General features: G+C 56.3%; 1 protein-coding gene across 1 annotated transcript in view; it reads right to left on the reverse strand.

Annotated features, from left to right (window-relative positions):
• Window positions 1-1,370: 1,370 nt before the first annotated feature.
• The window catches only part of LOC102458106 (LON peptidase N-terminal domain and RING finger protein 1-like), a 38,058-nt gene continuing 17,279 nt past the window's right edge, over window positions 1,371-22,149 (reverse strand). Inside the window, exons 6-12 of the mRNA XM_006138309.4 lie at window positions 20,108-20,222; window positions 13,666-13,780; window positions 11,819-11,940; window positions 11,227-11,385; window positions 8,015-8,177; window positions 7,215-7,361; window positions 1,371-4,629 (exon numbers count right to left, since the gene is read on the reverse strand). Coding sequence (XP_006138371.2) covers window positions 4,432-4,629; window positions 7,215-7,361; window positions 8,015-8,177; window positions 11,227-11,385; window positions 11,819-11,940; window positions 13,666-13,780; window positions 20,108-20,222 — 1,019 coding nt within the window. The 3' untranslated portion in view covers window positions 1,371-4,431. The remainder of the gene's footprint in view (window positions 4,630-7,214; window positions 7,362-8,014; window positions 8,178-11,226; window positions 11,386-11,818; window positions 11,941-13,665; window positions 13,781-20,107; window positions 20,223-22,149) is intronic.

The following is a 22,149-nucleotide window of genomic DNA, read 5'->3' on the forward strand; positions in this document are numbered from 1 at the left end:
CTCCCTCGCTCTGCAGGAGGGTGCACGGAGGGTGGGTGCAGGTGCGCCTGCCACGTTCTGTGAGCTAGGGTGCCTGGATGAAGCTCCGGCTCCTCTCCGGCCCCAGCGTGCCTGGGCGGCCGTTCACTCTGGCCATCAGGCAGGGCACTCAAGGCCCAGGCATATGCTCCCTCCTGCATCCCTGGCAGCTGGCTTGGGATGGGATGGGATGGGATGGGATGGGATGGGATGGGATGGGATGGGATGGGATGGGGGCTGGCCAGCCTGTGCCCATTTCACAGTCCCATGGCTGGAAGCAGCAGAAGGCCCCATTTTCCTGCAGCCCCCTCCCCGGCGAAGCTGCAGCTGAGCCGAGCCCAGGACACATTGGCTGCATCTAGACTGGCAAAGTTTTTCCACAAAAACAGCTGCTTTTGCAGAAAAACTTGCCAGCTGTCTACACTGGCCGCTTGAATTTCTGCAAGAGCACTGACTTCCTACTGTCTGAAATCAGTGCTTCTCGCGGAAATACCATGCTGCTCCCGTTCGGGCAAAAGTCCCTTTTGTGCAAAGCTTTTGCGCAAAAGGGCCAGTGTAGACAGCTCAGATTTGTCTTCCGCAAAAAAGCCCCGATCGCAAAAATGGCGATCGGGGCTTTTTTGCGCAAAAGCGCATTGAGATTGGCACGGACGCTGTTCTGCAAAAAGTGCTTTTGCGCAAAAGCATCCTGCCAATCTAGATGCTCTTTTCCGCAAATGCTTTTAACGGAAAAGTTTTCCGTTAAAAAGCATTTGCGGAAAATCATGCCAGTCTAGACGTAGCCATGCAGTGCCAGAGCCGTGGTAACTCCCCCTTTGGACCAAGGGCAGCTGATGAGGAAGAACACGGTGGGGGCACCAGCCACATGACCAACCCCCCCATGTGACTCCTCTCCATGCCAACCTCCCCTCCCCACCTCTCTTCAGAGCCACATAGCTGCAGCCCAGTCCGCTTCCCCGGCTGCATTGCATTACTCCACTTCCCCTCCCCCCTGCCACTGAATGCAGGTGCCCCGACCCCCCGGTGTGGGTGCCAAGCCCCCACTAGTCCCTCAGAGGCTCTTGCCCAGATGGCTGCTGGCCCCTTGCCCCTCCAACCCAATGCTGGGGGCAAGCACCTCCCTTCCCCCTCCCCCCCCATGCATCGCCCCTGCTTTGTACCAGTCTTCTCACTTCCTCCTCCTTTGCTCCAACTTGTTCTTCCTTCAAACTCAGCCTCCTGCCTGGGCAGGGTCTCACCCAGACTGTCCCTCAGGGCCTGGTGGATCCACAAGGACTTCTGCTCACACTTCGATTGAGTGTCCCCCAGGAAGGAACCAGACCCACCCAGGCAGTGTTCCAACAGGCACCACACACAAAAAACCCTCCTTTATTTCTCTGCCCAGACACAACGTTTTGTGCAAAGAGGAAAGCCCCTAGTCAACGGCAAGCCAGCCGGAGCGCTTCAACCGAGTCTCTGCCCGACGCAGGCGTGGAAGGAGCCGCGGCTCCAATGGGGAGGGTCCCGGGGGCTGGCCCGTTGCTAAGCAAGATGTCTACTGCGAAACGGCTCAGCTGCGATGCCTGGCCACGTGCTGCCTAGAACCGGCCTGGCAGCCATGCGGGTGGGTCCCAGGAGACGAACAAGGCGCAGGGTGAACACGCTGGCAGTCGAATCCACAGCTGGAGGCCACCGGAAGGGGTCAGGGTGGTGAACAGAAAGCCCAGGGCTGCCACTCAGCTTGGCGACCCAATCACGCCCACCCCTAATAAAATAAAGGCACTTCCCGAAGTTCAGTAGAGAGAAATCTCCCCTTGTATTTCCATTCCCAGCAGCAGAAGCGAATCTCTTCTGGGATATACCACAGCACCTCTGCACAGCCAACCCCAGCCCTTCGTCCTACCCAAAACTCTGGGGTCTCCTCCACAGGCCAGCCAGAACCCCTCACTCCCAGCCCTACGGTCGCCTTTAGAGACCACTGTGGGCCCCGTGTTGTAGTAACAGGAGCAAAGCAGGAGGGGGAACAGCCAAATCCAGGCATGAAGACAAAAATCCAGCTTTGACCCATCCCTACCAGCCACCCCCTTCGGCCTCCACCTGGACCAGCAAGCCTCCACTACTCTGGACTGTCCCGCCCCAAGCCAGGCACTTTGTTGGGAAGGAGGGAATGAGACCTCCAGTGCCAGTGACACAAGAACACATGGGGGAGGAGGAGGAGGAAAAGGGCAGTGCATGGGATCAGAAATGCCTGAACCAACTATGGGGAGTGGGGGGGAGCAAGAATGGAGAGTCTCAGTCCTTTCCTGCCTGGTAACAAATCCTAGAGATGGAACATGAACCCTGCGAGAGCCGAGGTAACACACCCGACACCTACAGGTGTCCATGGGAGTTGTTGAGGATGCTGGTCACATAGAAAACAGAGGAAAAGCTTCCCCAGTCAGACTGCTACAGCCCCACCTTGCTCCGGACGGTAGCATGGTATAAACTGGTCTCTCCTCATAGCACACGGAGCCGCCGCTGGTAGCGGGGCAGAGGGGAAAGGCAGGGGTGAGATCCTGGCCAAACCCAGTGCTGATCTTTTAAATAAAGAAGTAAATTAAATTAAACCCAACCCCCCACAAATAATATTGAAAACAACCGTGTCTGGATAATCTGCAGAAAGTACCACAAAGTCCTATCTGAGCTTCACTTCCTCCACATTTCATCTCCACCCGTGGTGCAAAGGGACAGGTCGTAGACACGCAGATGCTTGCTCTCCTGCTACTGAGATGTTTAGATCCACACCCACCTCTGTGTCACAGCCCCTCGTGGCCACAAGAATCCCAGCCCCTCAGCTGCACCTGTCCGCATTTCTAGAGGAAACCCTCCAGGTTTGGTTTCAAGGCTGCATCCCACATGGGAAGGCGCCCGTGTTCCTGATGGTTGTTCACACGGCAGCCGAGCCCTCAGGCCAAAAGATCTCAGCCCCCAATGGCAGAAATAGCACGAGAAACGTGGACCGCCCAAGATTTCTCCCACGCGCGCTGTCAGAAACCTTGTACGAGTTGTAGGCCAAATCTCCTGAGAGACTGATGCCTTCAAACCCAAAGCGTAATGAGCTAGCCCGGAAGCCGAACTCCAGCCTACACTCAATCCAGCTCCAACCACGGCCTCATTGCCGTGAGCAAACTCTCCTCGCATTTCTCAGTCCCTGGCATTCCTCTTGCAGCAGAGGGCACAGTAGCTAGGGAGGGCTGAGGTATTACTGAGAAGTCTTTCCTGGGAATCTGCTTAAGAGCACTTACCCACCCGCACGGGGTATAAACAATTGCCAGAGCTGAGACTAGGAAAGAATTTTCCCCTCGGTCAGATCTGCAGCCAGCTGGTGGCGGGTGGGCGGGGGAGGGGGGGGATTTTCACCTTCCTCAAACATGAGACCCAGGTCACCTGCAGGTTTAAACTAGTGTAAATGGTGGATTCTCTGTCCCTTGCAGCCTTTAAACCTGGTTTGAGGGCATCCAGGTTAGGGGCTCTACCACGGGGGTGGATGGGTGAGGTTCCGTGGCCTGCAATAGGCAGGAGGTCACACTAGAGGTTGACGATGGTCCCTTCTGACCGTAAAAGCCTGCGGGTCCGTGAGAAACAGGCGACTGGCCCTCGCAAAAGCAAGGCAACCCCTTCTCTCAGCATTGCCAGACGGACTTTGCAAGGAAGCGTCTGCCCTACATGCAGGTACTCAAACAAAAGCAGAGAAGGAAGCAACCCGGAGAGACAGGAACCTACTGAACGGGGGAGAGTCAAATAGCAACTTCTCCTTGGGCCATAAGTGGCTAGTAGAAGCAGAACCATGAAGATCCGAATATTTAACTTCTCTTTTTTGTGGACGATCTGATCGAGGACATGACTGAAGGCAGCAACTCTATCTCCCGGGAAGCCATAGCAATCTCTCCCTTCCTGTTATAACTTCATCCAGAGTTGTGCAGAGACTGGGGCAAGCCAGCAAAAGGTAGCCCCCCTGAGTGCAGAAGAGCCCCAAACAACGAGATCCTGGCATTCGTTTCTGGTTGTCCTCTACTGATTGCTCCATGCTACCAAAACAGATCGGCATGTGGTTTCTGCTCATAGCGACAAGGCAGTGTCCGTCGACTGGCCCCATCTTCAGACTCATTGCCTTCCTCAGACTGAGTGAGATGCTCCTAAATCCCCTAAGCAGCTTAATCAAGACTGCATGGACGGCATGGTATCACTAATGGACCAATGACTCTAGCTGCCGCTGCATGTGCTTTCCAGCTGTTTGCCAGAAAGGTGTGTGCACGGCCCGGGGGGGAGGTGGATATGAGGATGAAAAGACAATAAAAACATGAAGGCCACACAGAAATAAAACAGGCGAGGTGTCCAGCCCTCCCAAAGAAAGTGCTGGGTGAGTTGGCCAAGGCGCCAGCCATGCTTTGGAGTTCAGATCCTGCCTCGCGGGCTGAGGTCTGCGAGATGGTGGCCATATTCGCGGCCCTGCAGGATGCCTGTGAGGATGTGCTTCAGCTGGGTGAGGCGGGCTCGCAGCGAGGTGGTGGCGAAGAGCCGGAGCTGGTCGGAGGGGTCAAGCGGCAAGATGGAGATCAGCCACCAACACCAAGCTGGTCCATCTTTGGTGGCCTAGGTGGGGGAGAAGAAAGTTGTGGTTCAGAAACAGGGCACGAGCTTGACAGGAGCTGGGACCTGTGGGATCTCTTTTAGGAGCTGTCATGCTCCCTCCCCCCACCCTGAGGGGGCTTGCCCTCCTCTTCCATGGAAGAATGCCAGGTTCAAAATGGATCCCAGCACCAGGTGGTACAGTCACATCTCCAGCCAAACTATTTATAGAATCACAGAACACTGGGGCTGCTCTAGACTGGCATGATTTTGCGCAAATCCTTTTAACGGAAAAGTTTTGCATAAAATCATGCCAGTCTAGACGCACCCTAGAACTGGAGGGACCTCGAGAGGTCTTCAAGTCCAGTCCCCTGCCCTCACGGCAGGACCAAGCACCTTCTAGATCATCCCTGATAGATGTCTGTCTAACTGGCTCTCCAATGATGGAGATTTCACAACCTCCCTAGACAATTTATTCCAGTGTTTAACGACCTTGACAGGAAGTTTTTCCTAACGTTCAACCTAAACCTCTCTTGCTGCAATGTAAGCCCATTGCTTCTTGTTCTATCCTCAGAGGCCAACGAGAACAATTTTTCTCTCTCCTCCTTGTAACACTGTTAGATACTTGAGAACCACTATCATGTCCCCTCTCGGTCATCTCCTTTCCAAACTAACCAAGCAGAAGAGACGTGCCTAGAGCTTTCTCAGTAGGGAAAGCCTTACTCAGGGTTCCTTCAGGACCAGTATTATCTTTGCTCTTTGGCCATCTGCACATGCAGCTGCTAGATCTGCAGGTAGCGCCTAGTCACACCAGTGAGGTGCACATTAGGGAGAAAAAGTCCTAATAAGGTGGGTTAAAAAGCAGGTAATTGTGTAACTCCTGAAAAACTCCATGGTTACATGCACCCACAACAGTAGCCAGCTCCCCGGGAGCTGGTACATGCCGGAAACTGGCTTTTCAGCTAGCTCCCAGCGTGCACTGACTCCCGCCCTGCTCCTGATACGGAGACAGCAGCTCAGGGTGGCAGCTGGCCCCCCAGGAGCAGGGCGGGCGCTTGCGTGTAACCATGAACGCTAACAAGGAAGCCCAGGCTTCTCGGTGAACTGTGTACCCAGTTGTGCGTTCGCATCCCTAGTGTGTATGGGGCGCCTAAGCAAGCCGACAAACTGCTCTTCAAAATGGCCACCAGTTGCAGAGAAAACACATCCCTCACGGGAACGCGGCTAGGGCCCGCCTCTAGTTTCAGGCTGTCTGAGGCGGTGTAAGCTCCAGCCGCGTACAGAAGAGAATTTCTGCACCCTGCCGGGAGAGAGACGCCCTGGCTGAAGCAAACGAAAGCTGGCGTTCTGCAGTCGGAATCCGTCAGAAGAATAGGACAAGAGGGCCGGATCCAGCCCTGTGGGTACCTCCTCTCTAGCTGGGGGGGGGGGAACCTAAGTCCCGGGGGGTCGAATGTGGCCCCTGGCTTGCCTGGATCTGGTTCCCAAAGCTCGGGGCTACCCCTGGCATTGGGGAACCCTCACTGGTGCTCCAGCCCCCCCACAGGGCTGGAGCACACAAAATCGGCTAGCCTGGCCCCCTAGGCTGTGTGCAAGGGGAATGGGGAGAGGGCTGCTTCTCATTCGAGTGCAGCCCCCGACTGATTTTTCTGTGGGTCAGTGGCCCCTGACCCAAAAAAGGTTCCCCAGCCCTGTCTTGAAGGATCCACAAATATTGAAACTTTTTTTGGGGGGGAGGGGGTTGTTTTCAAACCCAAGCAATTCAGCTCTCAGGTGACAATTCAGAAAATGGGGCGCTCAGTTTCCAGGACCAGTTTCAAAGCATCTGTGGGCAGTGGCCCAGGAACATTTTAAAGAGTGGCCGGGGGGGGAGGAAAAGGCCTGAAATGCAGCTCCCTTACCTGTCCACCCCCCATCCCAGCTGAAGCAAGGAGCAAAACCCCAGTGCGTAGGACGGTGCTCGGAGCCCAGGGGTGCTACAGCTCCCCCACCCTCAGCTCTCACGCCTATATCTGTGGGCAAACTGTTAAACAGCAGAGGATCCCAAACCAGCATTAAAAGTGGTGCAGAGCAAGCAAGAGCCTCTGTCACGAGCAACGGGAATAAAAACTGGACCCGGCAGGATCCATCGACTTATTGTCACCTCTGGGGTCACCAGCAAACAGCAAGAGCCTGGCGGGAAATGGCCCATCCTGCCGCAGACGCTCTAACACCAAGCTAACGTGTCTTGTGCGTTACCCATCAGCCCCATGGCCATGAAAAGGAGCAGTCAGCAAGAGTCTGCCCATGGGCACCCCTGCTACAGGAGGAGGCCTTTCATCCCGCAGACAGAAGCACCCCAGGAGGCAGCGCCTGCCAGATGAAGGCAGCTACATTCAAACCGGGTGTACAGTTTTCACAACGGTGGGTCCTCCTCCGCTCAGCGATGGACACTGGGGGCCTTTCTCTGCTTCCGCCACTGGGCTCCGGGGGACGCAGGCGCTCAGAGGAGAGGATCTCGCCGCCTTCCTGGCCTTTGCAGCTCTGGAATCTCCAGTTTGTGTTTCTAAGGCGGCAGCAGCAGCCCTCCTGCCGAGGCCTAGACACCCTTCCCCCTTCCCCCCGCTCACCTGGATGTCTTCTTCCTTCTCAGGCAGGGGGCCCCGGTGCAGCAGGATCTGCCTCAAGGTGGCATCCCCGTGTTCGCAAAACTGCTGCGCCTGCTGGTAGGTGCATTCGTGCAGCCGCTGCAGCTCAGCCAGCTCTTCCCCTTCCACCTGGACGGCAGGGAGAAGAAAGTCGGATGGGAGGAGGAGGGAAGGGAGCGCGTGGAGTGGGGAGGAGAGGAACGGGGGAGGAGGTGAAGGCAGCACAGCAGAGCAATGGGGAGGGGGTTAGATAAACTGGTTCGGTAACACAGTCCAGCAGCAGGCTCCCCTCTGGAGCAGGCCGTCCCACCCAGCGTGCTCCAGCTGGTATTCCCGCCACACACCCCCCCATAGGGTCCAGTTAGTGGCTCCCCAAAAGGCAGTGACCAGAGGCCTGGGGCACCTCACCCCGGAGGGCATGCATGGCTCTTGCTCCTCGTTCGCCACCAGTGGGGCAGGAGGTACCCCCAGGCCAAAGCTGGCCTGCATAGAAGTGAGGGGCCACCAGCTGGGGGAAGGAGGCCAAGGTGGCGGGTGTCCATTCTTGGAAAGCCCAGCACAGCTGAATGCCGGGAAGCAGAGGTTACAAAGCAGCGCGGCAGCAGACGGCTGACGCGAATGGACCTTCCGAGCCCGAGAAACGCGCTGACAGAACATTCCCACGCGCTGAAATCCCCCTTTCTCGGACTGCCCCCTCCCGGCCGGTGGTCTGCCCTGCTGAGTGCCTGCTCCCGCCCCTCCACGGGGCATGGATGCCGCAGCCCCCCAAGCTCGGCTCTCACCTTCTCGTCCTCCAGGTATTCGATATCCGCAGTGTTGTAGCCGTCCCTGTGGCCCCGTCTCAGCACCCGGAAGCGACGCTTTCCTATCGTGTCCACCAAGGACCGCCCATCAGGCAAGAACTCCATGCGCTGGATCTCCAGCATGCAGCCGTAGTCCGCGAAACTGGAGGGGATGGGGGTGGGGGAGACAAGCTTAGGTGTGACAGCCAGGTGGGAGCTGCTGTCCACAAAAAGTGGAAGGAAAGGCTTCAGTAACCGGCAGGATACAGTCCCGAAACAGAGGGAAGGTCCCTGTCAAACCCTCCTCGAAGCCGGACGCAGCTGCAAGGAAGCGATTCCTCTAACGTCCAGGACACCAAATCACACCCACGCTATGCTGCCGCTGACCATGGACGTCACTTACTCGGGGCTCTTCTGCGTCACTGCTGGAGCCCTGAGCATCTCCAACCCTCGTGGGCCGCCCACCATCTTCCCTGAGCATATGCGACCCTCGTGGGCCACCTACCATCTTCCCTGAGCATCTCCAACCCTTGCGGGCCACCCACCATCTTCCCTGAGCATCTACGACCCTCATGGGCCACCCACCATCTTCCCTGAGCATCTCCAACCCTTGCGGGCCGCCCACCAACTTCCCTGGGCATCTCCAACCCTCGTGGGCCGCCCACCATCTTCCCTGGGCATCTCCAACACTCGTGGGCCGCCCACCATCTTCCCTGGGCATCTCCAACCCTTGTGGGCCGCCCACCATCTTCCCTGAGCATCTCCGACCCTCGTGGGCCGCCTACCATCTTCCCTGAGCATCTCCGACCCTCGTGGGCCACCCACCATCTTCCCTGGGCATCTCCAACCCTCGTGGGCCGCCCACCATCTTCCCTGAGCATCTCCAACCCTCGTGGGCCACCTACCATCTTCCCTGAGCATCTCCAACCCTTGCGGGCTGCCCACCATCTTCCCTGGGCATCTCCAACCCTCGTGGGCCGCCTACCATCTTCCCTGAGCATCTCCAACCCTCGTGGGCCGCCCACCATCTTCCCTGAGCATCTCCAACCCTCGTGGGCCGCCCACCATCTTCCCTGGGCATCTCCAACCCTCGTGGGCCGCCCACCATCTTCCCTGAGCATCTCCAACCCTCGTGGGCCGCCTACCATCTTCCCTGAGCATCTCCAACCCTCGTGGGCCGCCTACCATCTTCCCTGGGCATCTCCAACCCTCGTGGGCCGCCTACCATCTTCCCTGAGCATCTCCAACCCTCGTGGGCTGCCCACCATCTTCCCTGGGCATCTCCAACCCTCGTGGGCCGCCCACCATCTTCCCTGGGCATCTCCAACCCTCGTGGGCCGCCCACCATCTTCCCTGGGCATCTCCAACCCTCGTGGGCCGCCCACCATCTTCCCTGGGCATCTCCAACCCTCGTGGGCTGCCTACCATCTTCCCTGAGCATCTACGACCCTCATGGGTCGCCTACCATCTTCCCTGAGCATCTCCAACCCTCATGGGCCGCCTACCATCTTCCCTGGGCATATGCGACCCTCCTGGGCCACCTACCATCTTCCCTGAGCATCTCCAACCCTTGCAGGCCACCCACCATCTTCCCTGAGCATCTACGACCCTTGTGGGTCGCCTACCATCTTCCCTGAGCATCTCCGACCCTCATGGGCCACCCACCATCTTCCCTGAGCATCTCCAACCCTTGCGGGCCACCCACCATCTTCCCTGGGCATCTCCAACCCTCGTGGGCCACCCACCATCTTCCCTGGGCATCTCCAACCCTCGTGGGTCGCCTACCATCTTCCCTGAGCATCTCTGACCCTCGTGGGTCACCCACCATCTTCCCTGAGCATCTCTGACCCTCGTGGGCCACCCACCATCTTCCCTGAGCATCTCCGACCCTCATGGGCCGCCTACCATCTTCCCTGAGCATATGCAACCCTCGTGGGCCACCCATCGTCTTCCCACCTGAGGTGCCCAGGGCTGAGGGGCCTGTCAGTGCTACTGTGAAAGGAACTAGAGGGGTGCCCCTTGCAGGGTCTGAGGCAGGGCGACTACCTAGTTCGCCTGTATTGACGAGCCACCACTGCCCAACCTAAACCTCCGTTGCTGCAGTTTAAGCCCATTGCTTCTTGGTCTATCCTCAGAGGCCAAAGAGAACAATTCCCCCCCCCCTTCCCTGTGACACCCCTTTTAGATACCTGAAAACCGCCATCACGTCCCTTTTCTAAACTAAACAAGCCCAGTTCCTTCAGCCTTGCCTCACAGCTCATGCTCTCTCGACCTTTCATCATTTTTGTCGCTCTTCTCTGGACCTTTTCCAATTTCTCCTCATCTTTCCTGAAATGCGGTGCCCAGCTCTGGACACAATCCTCCAACTGAGGCCTAATCAGTGCAGAGCAGAGCAGAGCAGAAGAATCACGTCTCGTGAGCTCTGAACACACACACTGACTATTGCTCACTCCGGTCCTTTTGAGCCCTCTTTCTATTACATAAGGATGCCTCTGTAAAGAAGTTGCATCACCTCTAATTTTTTTCTATAATGTCCACACAAACCATTTTCCACAGCAGACAACCCTGCTTCAAGGGGGCCTCCTTTCCCCTGCCTCTAAGCCTCATGGGAAACTCCCTTCACCATGGTCATTCTCCCAAGGGGGTTTCCAACAGAAATGCGGGCAGAACTGCTCCGAGTGACGCCTGACCCCTGGATTGTCTTCTATCACTGACAGGCGCCTCTCCCGTGTGTCACAGGGCCCCACAACTGACAGCTGCAGGTTGAATTTCTCCAGTCCATTACTCTCTGGTCCGGCAACATCTGTCTGTTAGCCAGCCAGATATCCACTCAGCATGGGTGTAGCAAGTTTCCCCACAGTCCTACAAAATTAGTTTGCAGCCACTACTCCTGACTCTCAGCATTCTGTGCTGTAGTTTAGCTCTATTTTACCCCTCAATGTCATCTCAGAGCCCAGTAAGCAGTAGGTGTTGGCATTGCTACTAGACAATATTGACCTCCTGTGGTTCGGCACCGGTCAGGTCCTGAGGGTGTCGGATTAGAGAGGTTCAACCTGGACTATTCTGGAAGACGATGATACAGGAATTGACAGACCGACCGCAAAAGACGGAGGAGTCGACGGGTCTGAAGGGCGGGAAGAGGGAGAAGGAAGTCACAGGCGGAGGGAGGAAGAAGAACACAACCGCCGCTGGCACCCGGGCCTGTCACTCACCTCTTCCCGTTCTCATACATACACATGCCAAACATCTTGGTGCCGGTCTCCTGGCACCTCCGCATCATGAGGCGGTAGCGAGGCTCAAAGACGTGCAACGGGCAGGGAATGCCCGGGAAGGACATGGTGCACACGAAGATGGGGATGTTCTTGCTCAGACTGCAAGGAAAGGGATGAGGGGCTATTGGTCGCTTTGAAACTTCTCCCGGCTCCGTGAGGACGTGGCAAGTGCAGCCCACGTGCCGCCCGGAGCAGCGGAGGACTCCGAGCCATTTACATTCAAGAGGACAGGGCCTTTCCCAATCCAGCTCTTTATTACGGCACTCCACCAAGCAGCAAGGGCTGCGTGAAGAAGCCGTGCTCTGGCCTTGCCGGGGACAGAACTCTGCCAATCCGGCTGCTCTGTGATAGAGGCCCAAAGCTGAAAAACCCAGCGACCCACCAGGAGCTTCTCAGAGGGATCCTCTCTCTGTTCTCTGAAGGCCCCTCGGAGACCAACGGTCTCCCCTGTCCACATGACTGCAGGGGCAGGTGAACTCGCTCCCGCCCTCCCCTCCCGCCAGCCACGTACTGAAAAACGTGCTTTGTTTACTTTGAGAGCTCTGCCATCTCGGCCTCGTGCACCCGTTTCCGGTCCGCCAGCTGGGCGGGAAAGGTGGCCGCCATGATCTCCATCAGCAGCAGGGTGGGGTTGTACTTCCCCGCCTTCAAGTACTGGAAGAAAGAGGGAAAGACGTGCGCCTTTGGCAGGAGCATGCAGGGGAGTCCAGGGGCCCAGCGGAAACCGGGAGCTATCCATCTCCCCATCCCCCGCCTCCTGGAGCCAAAGTCCAATTTCAGATCCAAGAATGGCAAGGACAGAATCCAAAATCATCTTCTGCCAATGGCACAGTCCCCTCCCATTCCAGCCACAGGAGTAGGGATGTAGGTAACTAGTTGACCAGCAAAAGCTAGTCCCTCAACTAGTCGCTTCCCCCCCCCCTCTTTCTCACACACACACACACACGCTGCCAGGGATGGGGGAGCAGGAGCGGATGCTGGGTGGAGTCGGCTTAACAGCCAGTTCTCCCCAGTACTGTCTCTTCTGGAGGCAGGAGAGCCGGGGGAGAGGGGCGTAGTGGGGACCAGGCACGAGCCAGGAATCAGCTGATTCCCAGTTTGTGCCCAGTCCCACCTCTGCTTCTTAAATGTATTAAGAGTCTACTCGCTCTTAATTGACTAGTCGATTAGTTGATAAGTGAAGAGCCATTGGGAGCTGACTCCACTGTGGTTCTGCTTTTTAAATATATCAAGAGTCTACTCGCTCTTAATACATTGAAAAGACTAAAGTGCAGTGGGGGGGACCCAGCAAGAGACAGGAATCAGCTGACCTAGCTCATGCTTGCCCCCCCCCCCGCCGCGCTCCATCCTTTTAAATGTATTAAGAGCCAGTAGGCTCTTGATATATTTAAAAAGCAGAGCCGCAGCGGAGTCAGCTCCCAATGGCTCCTCACTTATCAACTAATCAACTAGTCAATTCGTTGATTAAACTAAATGTAACATCCCTATACAAGAGAGTACTCCATAGAATCATAGAACACTAGAACTGGAAGTGACCTCAAAAGATCAAGTCCAGTCCCCTGCCCTCATGGCAGAACCAAGCACCATCTAGATCAGTGTTTCTTAAACTGTGTTCTGCAGAGAACAATAGAGTTCAAAATGACCCCCAACCCTTTTTTTTTTTTTTTTTTTGGTCAACAAAAAATCCTTGGTGTTCCTCATAAAAAATATATATATATATTGTTTGGTGTTCCTCGGCCTTAAAAAGTTTAAGAAACACTGATCTAGATCACCTGACAGATCTCTAGGCATAATACAATTAGAGGTTACAGGAAAAAACTGCTAGCCTGGCTCAAACCTGTGGTCCATGTAGTCGGGTATCCTGTCTCTGACAGTGGCCAATATCTGATCCTTCAGAGGATGGGGTAAGAGACTCCTGCGATAATCCACTCTGGGCTGGTCTTCTCTTACTCTCCACTAGAGAGTCCCTTAATCCCGGAAGCATGAGGTTTGAAACCCCTTCCGTTTTTTGTTACCCTTCACTATCATAACCTTTGATGCACACAATCCATATAAATGCCCAGTTCCTTGGTGAATCTAGCTAAATTCCTGGCCTCGAATAATCTTGTGGCAATGAGTTCCACAGTCTCATTGCACGTTGTGTGGAAAAGTGCTATGCTGTGTGTGATCATGCACACACGTGCGCAGACCCCATACCCCGTCTGGCGTATGGCCCCGTGGGGCTCAGTCCTGGTCTTCTACCCTCCTCGCGTGGCCGGTATTGCCCTTGCAAAGCATTAGGCTTCAGCATCCCTCCAGTCCTGCTGCCCTCCCTGCTGGCACGTACTAACAACAGTGCAGCCCCTCCCGCCCGTTCCAAGGCCAGGAGTCGCCTCTTACCTCTCTGAGGCTCTGCTTGCAGAGCGGACAGTTGGGTCGGTGGTCCAGACTGCGCTCCAGGCACTCCTTGCAGAAGGTATGGCCGCAGGGCGTGGTCACGGGCTCGAAGAACATCCTGCAGAGCAATGGGCCCGAGCGTGAGCAAAGCAACGGAAGGAGGGTGGAGTTACAGGCCCACCGGCGGCACCAGCAGGATCTGGCCTAAGAAGAGCCTCGCGCTCAGGAAGGAGAGAAGCAAAGACCAGTCCCCTCCCCCCCATATCTGGCTCCCAGGCTATTGAAAGTTTCGTCTGTCGGCAAAGCAGGTCGGCCCTAGGGGCAGCCGGTGCCCGGGAGGGCTCGTGGGCGCATGGCTTGAGCTGCCACAGTCTGCGCCAGGTGGAGTTGTGATCAGGGTGTTGAAGAGCACGGCTGGGGAACAGACTGAGGTCCATCTTGGCCACCACTGACTCATGGTTTTCCGTAGCCTGAGCTCACAAAGAACCCACCCCAGCTCTGGCGGTGCCCTATGGCTCCTAGGGACAGGCCCAGGAGTGGCCTGAGGTGGGCTGCGGCAGCTGGCACCCGAGGTGGAACGTGTGATCGGCACCCTCGCCTGCACGGCCGTCAACTGAGTGACGTCATCATCGGGCACCCCAGGAGCCCCATGCCATCATCATCGGGCGCCCCAGGTGGAACGTGTGATCGGCACCCTTGCCTGCACGGCCGTCAATGGAGTGACGTCATCATCGGGCACCCCTGGAGTCCCGTGACATCATCATCGGGCACCCCAGGAGCCCCGTGCCATCATCATCGGGCACCCCAGGTGGAACGTGCGATCGGCACCCTGGCCTGCGCGGCCGTCAATGGAGTGACGTCATCATCGGGCACCCCAGGAGCCCCGTGACATCATCATCGGGCACCCCAGGTGGAACGTGTGATCGGCACCCTTGCCTGCACGGCCGTCAATGGAGTGACATCATCATCGGGCGCCCCAGGTGGAACGTGCGATCGGCACCCTGGCCTGCGCGGCCGTCAATGGAGTGACGTCATCATCGGGCACCCCAGGAACCCCGTGACATCATCATCGGGCACCCCAAGTGCCCTGTTGAAGGCAGAGCCCTAGGCAATGGCCGAGTTGGCCTATAGTCACAGGCTGCCCCTGAACAGGCCCCTGTTGGGACGCTTTGCTGGGGTCCTGGCAGAGGCTGGCACCAACAGGAGAGGAGGCTGTTGCCGTGCTCACACCCCAGCAAGGGGGCAAGCCCTTGACGGGGATCTGCCGGTTAGTTTGTCCTGGGAACCCTTTTCACTGCAGGTGGGAGGTTCTTAGAGAGGGAGAGGAAGGACGGCCCACTGGTTAGAGCAGCGGTTCTCAAACTTTTGGGGCTCCGGAGCCCTTTACATGCGTAAAACTGTACGCGGAGCCCCAGCGGTCCACTGATTGTACATGCTGAACCTATCAATGTTTCCAGTTTGCCAGCCTCACGGAGCCCCTGGAGACGTCTCGCGGAGCCCTGGGGCTCTGCGGAGCACAGTTTGAGAAACACTGGGTTAGGGCATTAGTGGACAGCTGGGTCCAAGTACAGACTTCCTAGGTGAGTCACACAGTCGTATAATCTGATCACCTCAGTACTACAGGCTGTAGATGTTCCCGCTAATTGTTTCCATCCATGTGCAGAATAAATTTTGTTTTGTGCACCGAGGCCTGTGCAGATGTGCACCGCAAGTAGAAACACATGCTACCGGCTGTGGGCGCCCTTCTAAGCAGCTGGGCGGCACCTGAATCTCTCTTGGGTGGCCGTCCAAGCGCTAAGCTTACAAAGGACTCATTAACTTGCAGCCAAATCCATGTCAAGCCTAGTGACTTTATTTAAACTAAAGCATTTCAGTCCTGCAGAGACTACACTGCAGATACAAGTCCAGGAGAGCCAGAGGAGCCACCGATGTCCAGCAAGGGCAGAGAACTGACTGGGTGAGGGGAACCCAGCAGGGGAACCCAGACCCATGTTACAAAGGAAGGTAAAAATAAAAACCAGCATCCCAGCCAATCTGGCTTGGGAGACAGACTCCTTCCTGGTCCTGACTATGGTGACCAGCTGGACATTAAGCACATGAGCAAGACCCACCAGGCACGCCTCGAAGACAGAGGATGCTCTGTACCTGCTCTGAGCACCGGTACATCCCAGCCAGTATCCTGTCTCCAGCTGGGACTGATCTCTCATGCTTCCGAGGAAGGTAGGGGGAAAAAAAGATTCCAAGTGTTGAGGGTGTGGGGATTCCTTCCTGACCCCTCCCAGTCACTGGGCAAAGCCCTGAAGCATGACATTAGACTACAGGCATCATCACACCACACAGCTCCCAGCGTTAGGAGCATGTTCAGACAATCCTGTTCTCTCCATGGCCCGCAAAGGAAGGGGATGAGCGAGGGATGCACAGTCACAGTGAGTCTGTCTCAGCTGCCCATCTGTAAAATGGGTCCAACAGCCTGCCAGATGTGCTGGGAAGACACAGACCTTTAAGATGGTGAAGCAGATGGAGGCTTTGACAAATGGAGCCAAAGAATTACCAAAGACCGGTAGAATCCACCCTCTGTCCAGCATCTCGCCTGCATCCAGAGCTCACTCCCCTATCCACCAGGCCTCCCAGCGGGCGACTAATTCTAGAAAACCCTGTAGCTGAGTACGACCAGCCTGGGAGACACCTGACCCCATCCCACTGAGTGACTTTGCTCCAGAGCTTCAATCACACCCCCGAATATCCGCTTTCATAGCAGCTCCCATCTCCTCTTCACCAGGAGCAGCCGGCCCCTCGGGTTATTCCAGAACCTGCCGGCACTTGTCCCTCAGTTTGCCAGGAGACCCCAACTCCGGGCAGCACCTTGGCTCAAACAGACCATTTCGTCTCATCGGACAGCTGCCCTACTGGGCCAGTCGCATTCTTATTCTTAATCGCGGGAGCTCAGCTTTAAAAAACATCCAGCCCTCCAGCAACAGACCAGACCTGGCTCATCCAGAGGGATTAGCACTTTAACCCCTTAGGTTCAGAGGCTGATCTGAAGTCCACGGGTGGTCGCAGTGACATGGCTCAGGGGCACATTGCCCACGCTGCAAACGCACAGCGCAGCTGGCAATCTCTGCTGAACACAGCCCTGAGGGGGAAGCACATGAGTATGGCTGCCTCACACATACCGTTTCTCCCTGTGACAGGATGGACAAGGCCCTGAGCCCAGAAAGAGTCATAGATAAGTCCTCCATGTGGCTAGAGAGGCTCTGGAGGAACTGGCCAATCAGGGGCCAGGGTGGCCTAGAAAAGGAGCTGCAAAGCTCAGCAGCAGTCAGTGCCGGGGCAGAGCTCAAGAGGTGTGTCTACGCAATTTACACAGCTTATTTCCAGGTCATTTCATAATAGCTTATTTTGAAACTTGGCACTGTCTACACAGCAGCAAATTTCGAAATAAGGCGCCATTCCACAACGTCCCTTAACCCTCGTGCAATGAGGCTTACGGGGATGTCGGAAGAGCGAGCCCGTTATAATTCGATATAACGGGCTTGCTCATAAGATGCGGAATAGCAGAACAGCTCCGCAGTGTAGGCGTAGCCAAGGCGAGACGCCTGCGGCTGGCTGAGGAAGTTGCCTTCAGGAGGGGACGCTCATCCCCTCTCCAGCGGAGGGGGGGAACAGGCTGAGACACAACTCAGCGAGACACTCTACCGAGGGCAGCTGGATGGGCCTCGGTTAGAGGTGTTGCCCAGAAGGGGCAGTGAGTTCACAGACGGCCGCGTGAGTCGGCCGCAGGGCTGAGCAGCCGATAAGGCTGAAGACTGAGGGCAGCGTAGGCCCCCACACTGGGCCAAAGGGGGGCCACTCACATGACGTGAGGGCCGACCCCGCTACGCTCCCTCCTGTAGGCAGGGCAGGGTGCTGGATCTCCCGCTCCTGGGAGGGAACACGCCGCTTAGTTCTCCGTCTCGCATGCCAGCTCACTGCTTAATCAGAAGTATCAATCGCCCGGCCCGCGCTCCCACGGAAGGCGTTAAACCACTAAAACCTAGGCAGTCAGCCCCCCAGCACTCTGCTCCAGGCGTGAGCTTCCTTCCACGTCCCGGCTGGAGCTCCCTCGCCCCGCAGAGCACCAACTGGCCTCTGTGACCTTCCACAGCAGGGAACCCACCAGACAGTCTCAGCCACAAAACCAACACCCACAGCCCTCCCCCGGAAGAGAGGTGGGACCACCCAGACAAGGGGAGTAACAGAGTACCTGGGACCAGCCCAGGGGTGCCGGGAGGGGGGTCATGGTTCAGCAAAAGACTAGGGACCAAAATGGGACAGAGCAGAGAACACCCCTACCAGTGCCCCCTGCTCGGAGAAGATGCTAATGGGCCAGGAGATGCCACCTAGGGGAAACACCAACCAATGGGCTAACACTTTTCCCCTGGCTTCTCTCTCCATGACAGCTTGGGCTTCTGGACACTTGCACACCCCTTCCTCCCCTCCTCCAACAAGATTCAACAACTAGGGATTTTCAGGTGCACTGGGCCAAATCCACCCCAAGTTTACCTCAGCCCTCCCCACCTCGCTTACATGGGGTGGGGAGGGGGGCATTTCCCACGTGTCAAGTAACTACTAGGAGTGGGGAAAGGGTTAGGAGCAGCCTCAGGGCCAGGCTGCAATGTGAGATCTTTCTCTCCTAGTTGCAGACGCATGAGCCAGTAATCCCCCCCCCCTTTCTGGAGCGGGGAGGAGGGCGGGGCTCGAACACACCCTTTGGCAAGTCTCACTTCCTTTTGCTATCAGCTCACTCACAGAGCCCCAGCCCGTCCCCTGCTGTGTTATCCAACAAGCCAGTCTGAGTGTGCGCTGAATTCTGCACCGGCTTCCGCCCCTTTGCACACACAGCTCTGCCAAAGCACCTCTGCTTAGACTCCCCCCGCCCCCCACACACACTCCACTAGTTCAGTCTTACAGGGTCTCTCCAACAGAGGCGCCCAATGGTCCCCAGATAAAAGGCCCCCCTCAGTCCAGAGCCCGGAGCCTCGTGTTTTCGTTACGCAGCGTGCACCAGGAATGCTGACATGGAGGTCACAGATGCTGTTTATCATCATCAAAGGGACCAACCACACACGGGGATCCATGTCTGAGCACGCTTTCGTGTGACCCTCATATAGAAGCATAGACCCCTAGAACTGGAAGGGACCTCGAGAGGTCATTAAGTCTAGTCCTCTGCCCTCGCGGCAGGACCAAGCACCGTCTAGATCATCCCCAATAGATGTTTATCTAACCTGCACTTACATAGCTCCAGTGATGGAGATTTCACAACCTCCCTAGGCAATTGATTCCAGCTTTTAACCATCCTGACAGGCAGGAAGTTTTTCCTGATGTCTAACTTAAACCTCCCTTGATGCAATTTAAACCCCAATGCTTCTTGTCCTATCCTCAGAGGCCAAGGAGAACAATTTTTCTCCCTTCTCTTTGTAAGACCCTTTGAGATACGTGAAAGCTGCTATCCTGTCCCCTCTCAGTCTTCTCTTTTCTAAACTAAACAAGCCCAGCCCAATTCTTTCAGCCTTCCCTCACAGGACATGTTCTCTAGGCCAGTCATCATTTTTGTTGCTCTTCTCTGGACCTTTTCCAATTTCTCCACATCTTTCTTGAAATGCAGTGCCCAGAACTGGACACAATACCCCAAGTGAGGCCTAATCAGTGCAGAGAAGAGCGGAAGAATAATTTCTCATGTCTTGCTCACAACACTCCTGTTAATACAGCCTAGAATCATGTTTGCTTTCTTTGCAACAGCATCACACTGTTGACTCATAGTTAGCTTGTGATCCACTATGACCCCTAGATCCCTTTCTGCAGTATCCTTCCTAGATAGTCGCTTCCCATTCTGTGTGTGTGAAATGGATTGTTCCTTCCTAAGTGGAGCCCTTTGCATTTGTCCTTATTAAACTTCATCCTATTGACCTCAGACCATTTCTCCAGTTTGTCCAGATCATTTGGAATTATGACCCTAAACTCCACAGCACTTGCAACCCCTCCCCACTTGGTATCATCTACAAACCTAATAAGCATATCTCTATGCCATTATCTAAATCCTTGATGAGGACATTGAACAGAACCGCTCCCAAAACAGACCCCTGCAGAACCCCACTTGTTATGCCCTCCCAGCATGACTGTGAACTGTTAATAACTACTCTTTTAGAACGGTTATCCAGCCAGTTATGCACCCATCTTATAGTAGCCCCATATAGGTTTGTTTATTGATAAGAAGGTTGTGTGCAACCGTGGCAAATGCCTTTCTGAGGTCTAGGTAGCCTTGTCCACTGCAGTTAGCTTCAATTGTGCTTTGGCATGCAAAATTTAGCAGCAAGATGAGAGCAGAAGCTCCGGGCCAGCAAAGCCGGGCCCCACTTGGTTTTCATGCGTTCCTGCAAAAGCCCTCTGGTGACACAAAAGAACTCACCGTATGCAGAGGGAACACTCCAGGTCAGAGACACTCAGAAGGTCCTTAAGCTCCGGCTGGTGGCGATGGCTAAATTTTGCTGCCGCTGTGTCTGGTGATGTTTCCTCCCCCATGCCTAGGAGCAGAAGGAGCATGTGAGAGAATGTGTGACGCCCTCTGAGAAATGCTTTGGAGTTTGCATAGAGTTAGAGACAGAAGGGCCCTCTATGATCACCTCACCTGCCCTCCTGCAGCAACCCGCCCCTGGCTTTTGGCTGGGTGCATTTCAGATGGGACGTTTTAGCCGGCAGCACGGCCTGGATCTCAAATCCAGTGAAGCAAGTGGAAGATCAGAAGCAGTAAGTTCTGTTCTGCCACTGCGTCACTGCACGGCCTGAGTGAGTCACTCCATCCCTCCGGGTCAGTCTGCCCCGTTGGAGAATGAAACTCATTCTCCGCCGCGCAGGGGGTGGGAGGCGTCAGCGGTAGCTACCCGTGCGATGCTTTGAAGATTAAAAGCTGAGGTGCTCGGCAACATAATCTACAGCAGGGGGTTTCACACTTTTTTTTCTTATGACCTAGTTGAAGAAAATTGTTGATACCACGACCCAACGTGATTTGACTGGAGTGTGGGTTCCGGGGTGGGCTGAGGAGGAGCTTTGGGCTGTAGGAGGGGGCTCCGGCTTTGGGGGGGGGGTCAAGACTGGGGCGGGAGGGGCTTACCTTGAGTGGCCCCTTGTTAGTGGTGCAGTGGGGGGGGGCGCTAAGGCAACTTCCTGCCTGTCCTGGCACCGCAGACCAGGCTGCCCCCAGAAGTAGCCAGCAGCAGGTTCCCAGCCAATGGGAGGGTGGAGCTAGTGCTCGGGGTGGGGCAGTGCATGGAGCTCTGTGCGCTCCCCCCACCCACCTAGGAGCCGGGCCTGCTGCCGGCCGCTTCTGGGACACAGCACAGTCTGCGGTGCCAGGCCAGGCAGGGAGCTGCCTTAGCCCCCCCACTGCTCACCTGCTCCCCCTGCAGCCACGAGAACCAGCGCCCGACATCCCACAGCCCAGTACTGGGTTGCAACCCGCAGTCTGAAAGCCCCTGGCCGACGTGCCTGCGTGTATCTCGGCCGCCGACCTGCCGAAGGCTGAGGCCAAGTCCCAACTTAGGAAAAACGTTTTCTCCCGGTGGGGATGGGACGTGAGGGGTTTCTCACTCAGGACCGGAGGGCCTGATGCAAAGCTCCGGGCAGACACTGGGGATACGTCCCCGGACTCCTCTGGGGTTCTGGCTCCGGCCCGTTGAGAGTCAAGGAGCTGCACTTGTCTTTTCAGCCTGTCTAGGGAAGGATGCAGCCGCTGCCTTTTTAAGCAAGGGCGTGCATGGGGAAATCACCCAGCTAACGGCCGGGGGTGGGGAGCACCAGCATGTGCCCTGGAATTGATTCCAGATAGGAGGGGAATTCAGGAGGGGAAGGGCAGAGCTGATGCCCAGCCGCTGAAGTGTCTTTGCAAGGGCTTGGGGGAGGGAAGCACTGGGCCGGGCATCTCTCTGGTTCCAATCCCGCTGCATGGGCAGACAACGCCCGGGAGCAGGGATGAGGCAGGCCCAGCGTGAACATTGGCGGGGCCTCGTTTGAACCCCTGGAGCGGGAGCAGGGTCTGTATATACACACGTACAGGGTGGGGAACCACAGGCCCGGGAGCCAGATACGGCCCCCGGCTTGCCTGGATCCGTCCCCTGAGGTTCAGGCTGCCCCTGCAGCATCAAGCACGTGCTGTCACCCCGGCCTCTCCTCCCCCACTGCGGGGCTGGAGCACACAAAATCTACTAGCCCAGGCCCCCCCAGGCTGTGGTGTGCGAGGGGAACATGGGGAGGGTCTTTCTGCTTCTCACTTGGGGCCACCTCAGGAAGGGTTTGGGGTTTTGTTGGGGGTTTTTTTGCTTCTCCCTCTGTGCAGCCCCCGACTGCTTTTTCTCTGGGTCAGTGGCCCCAGGCCCTGAAAAGGTTCCCCGCCCCCGCTATAAAACTTTACCTAAAAGCACCTTCCACCACATTAACACCCTCAAAACGGCCCAC

The sequence above is a fragment of the Pelodiscus sinensis genome, chromosome 17 (genome assembly GCF_049634645.1).
Source record: "Pelodiscus sinensis isolate JC-2024 chromosome 17, ASM4963464v1, whole genome shotgun sequence".
Classification (NCBI taxonomy): domain Eukaryota; kingdom Metazoa; phylum Chordata; order Testudines; family Trionychidae; genus Pelodiscus; species Pelodiscus sinensis.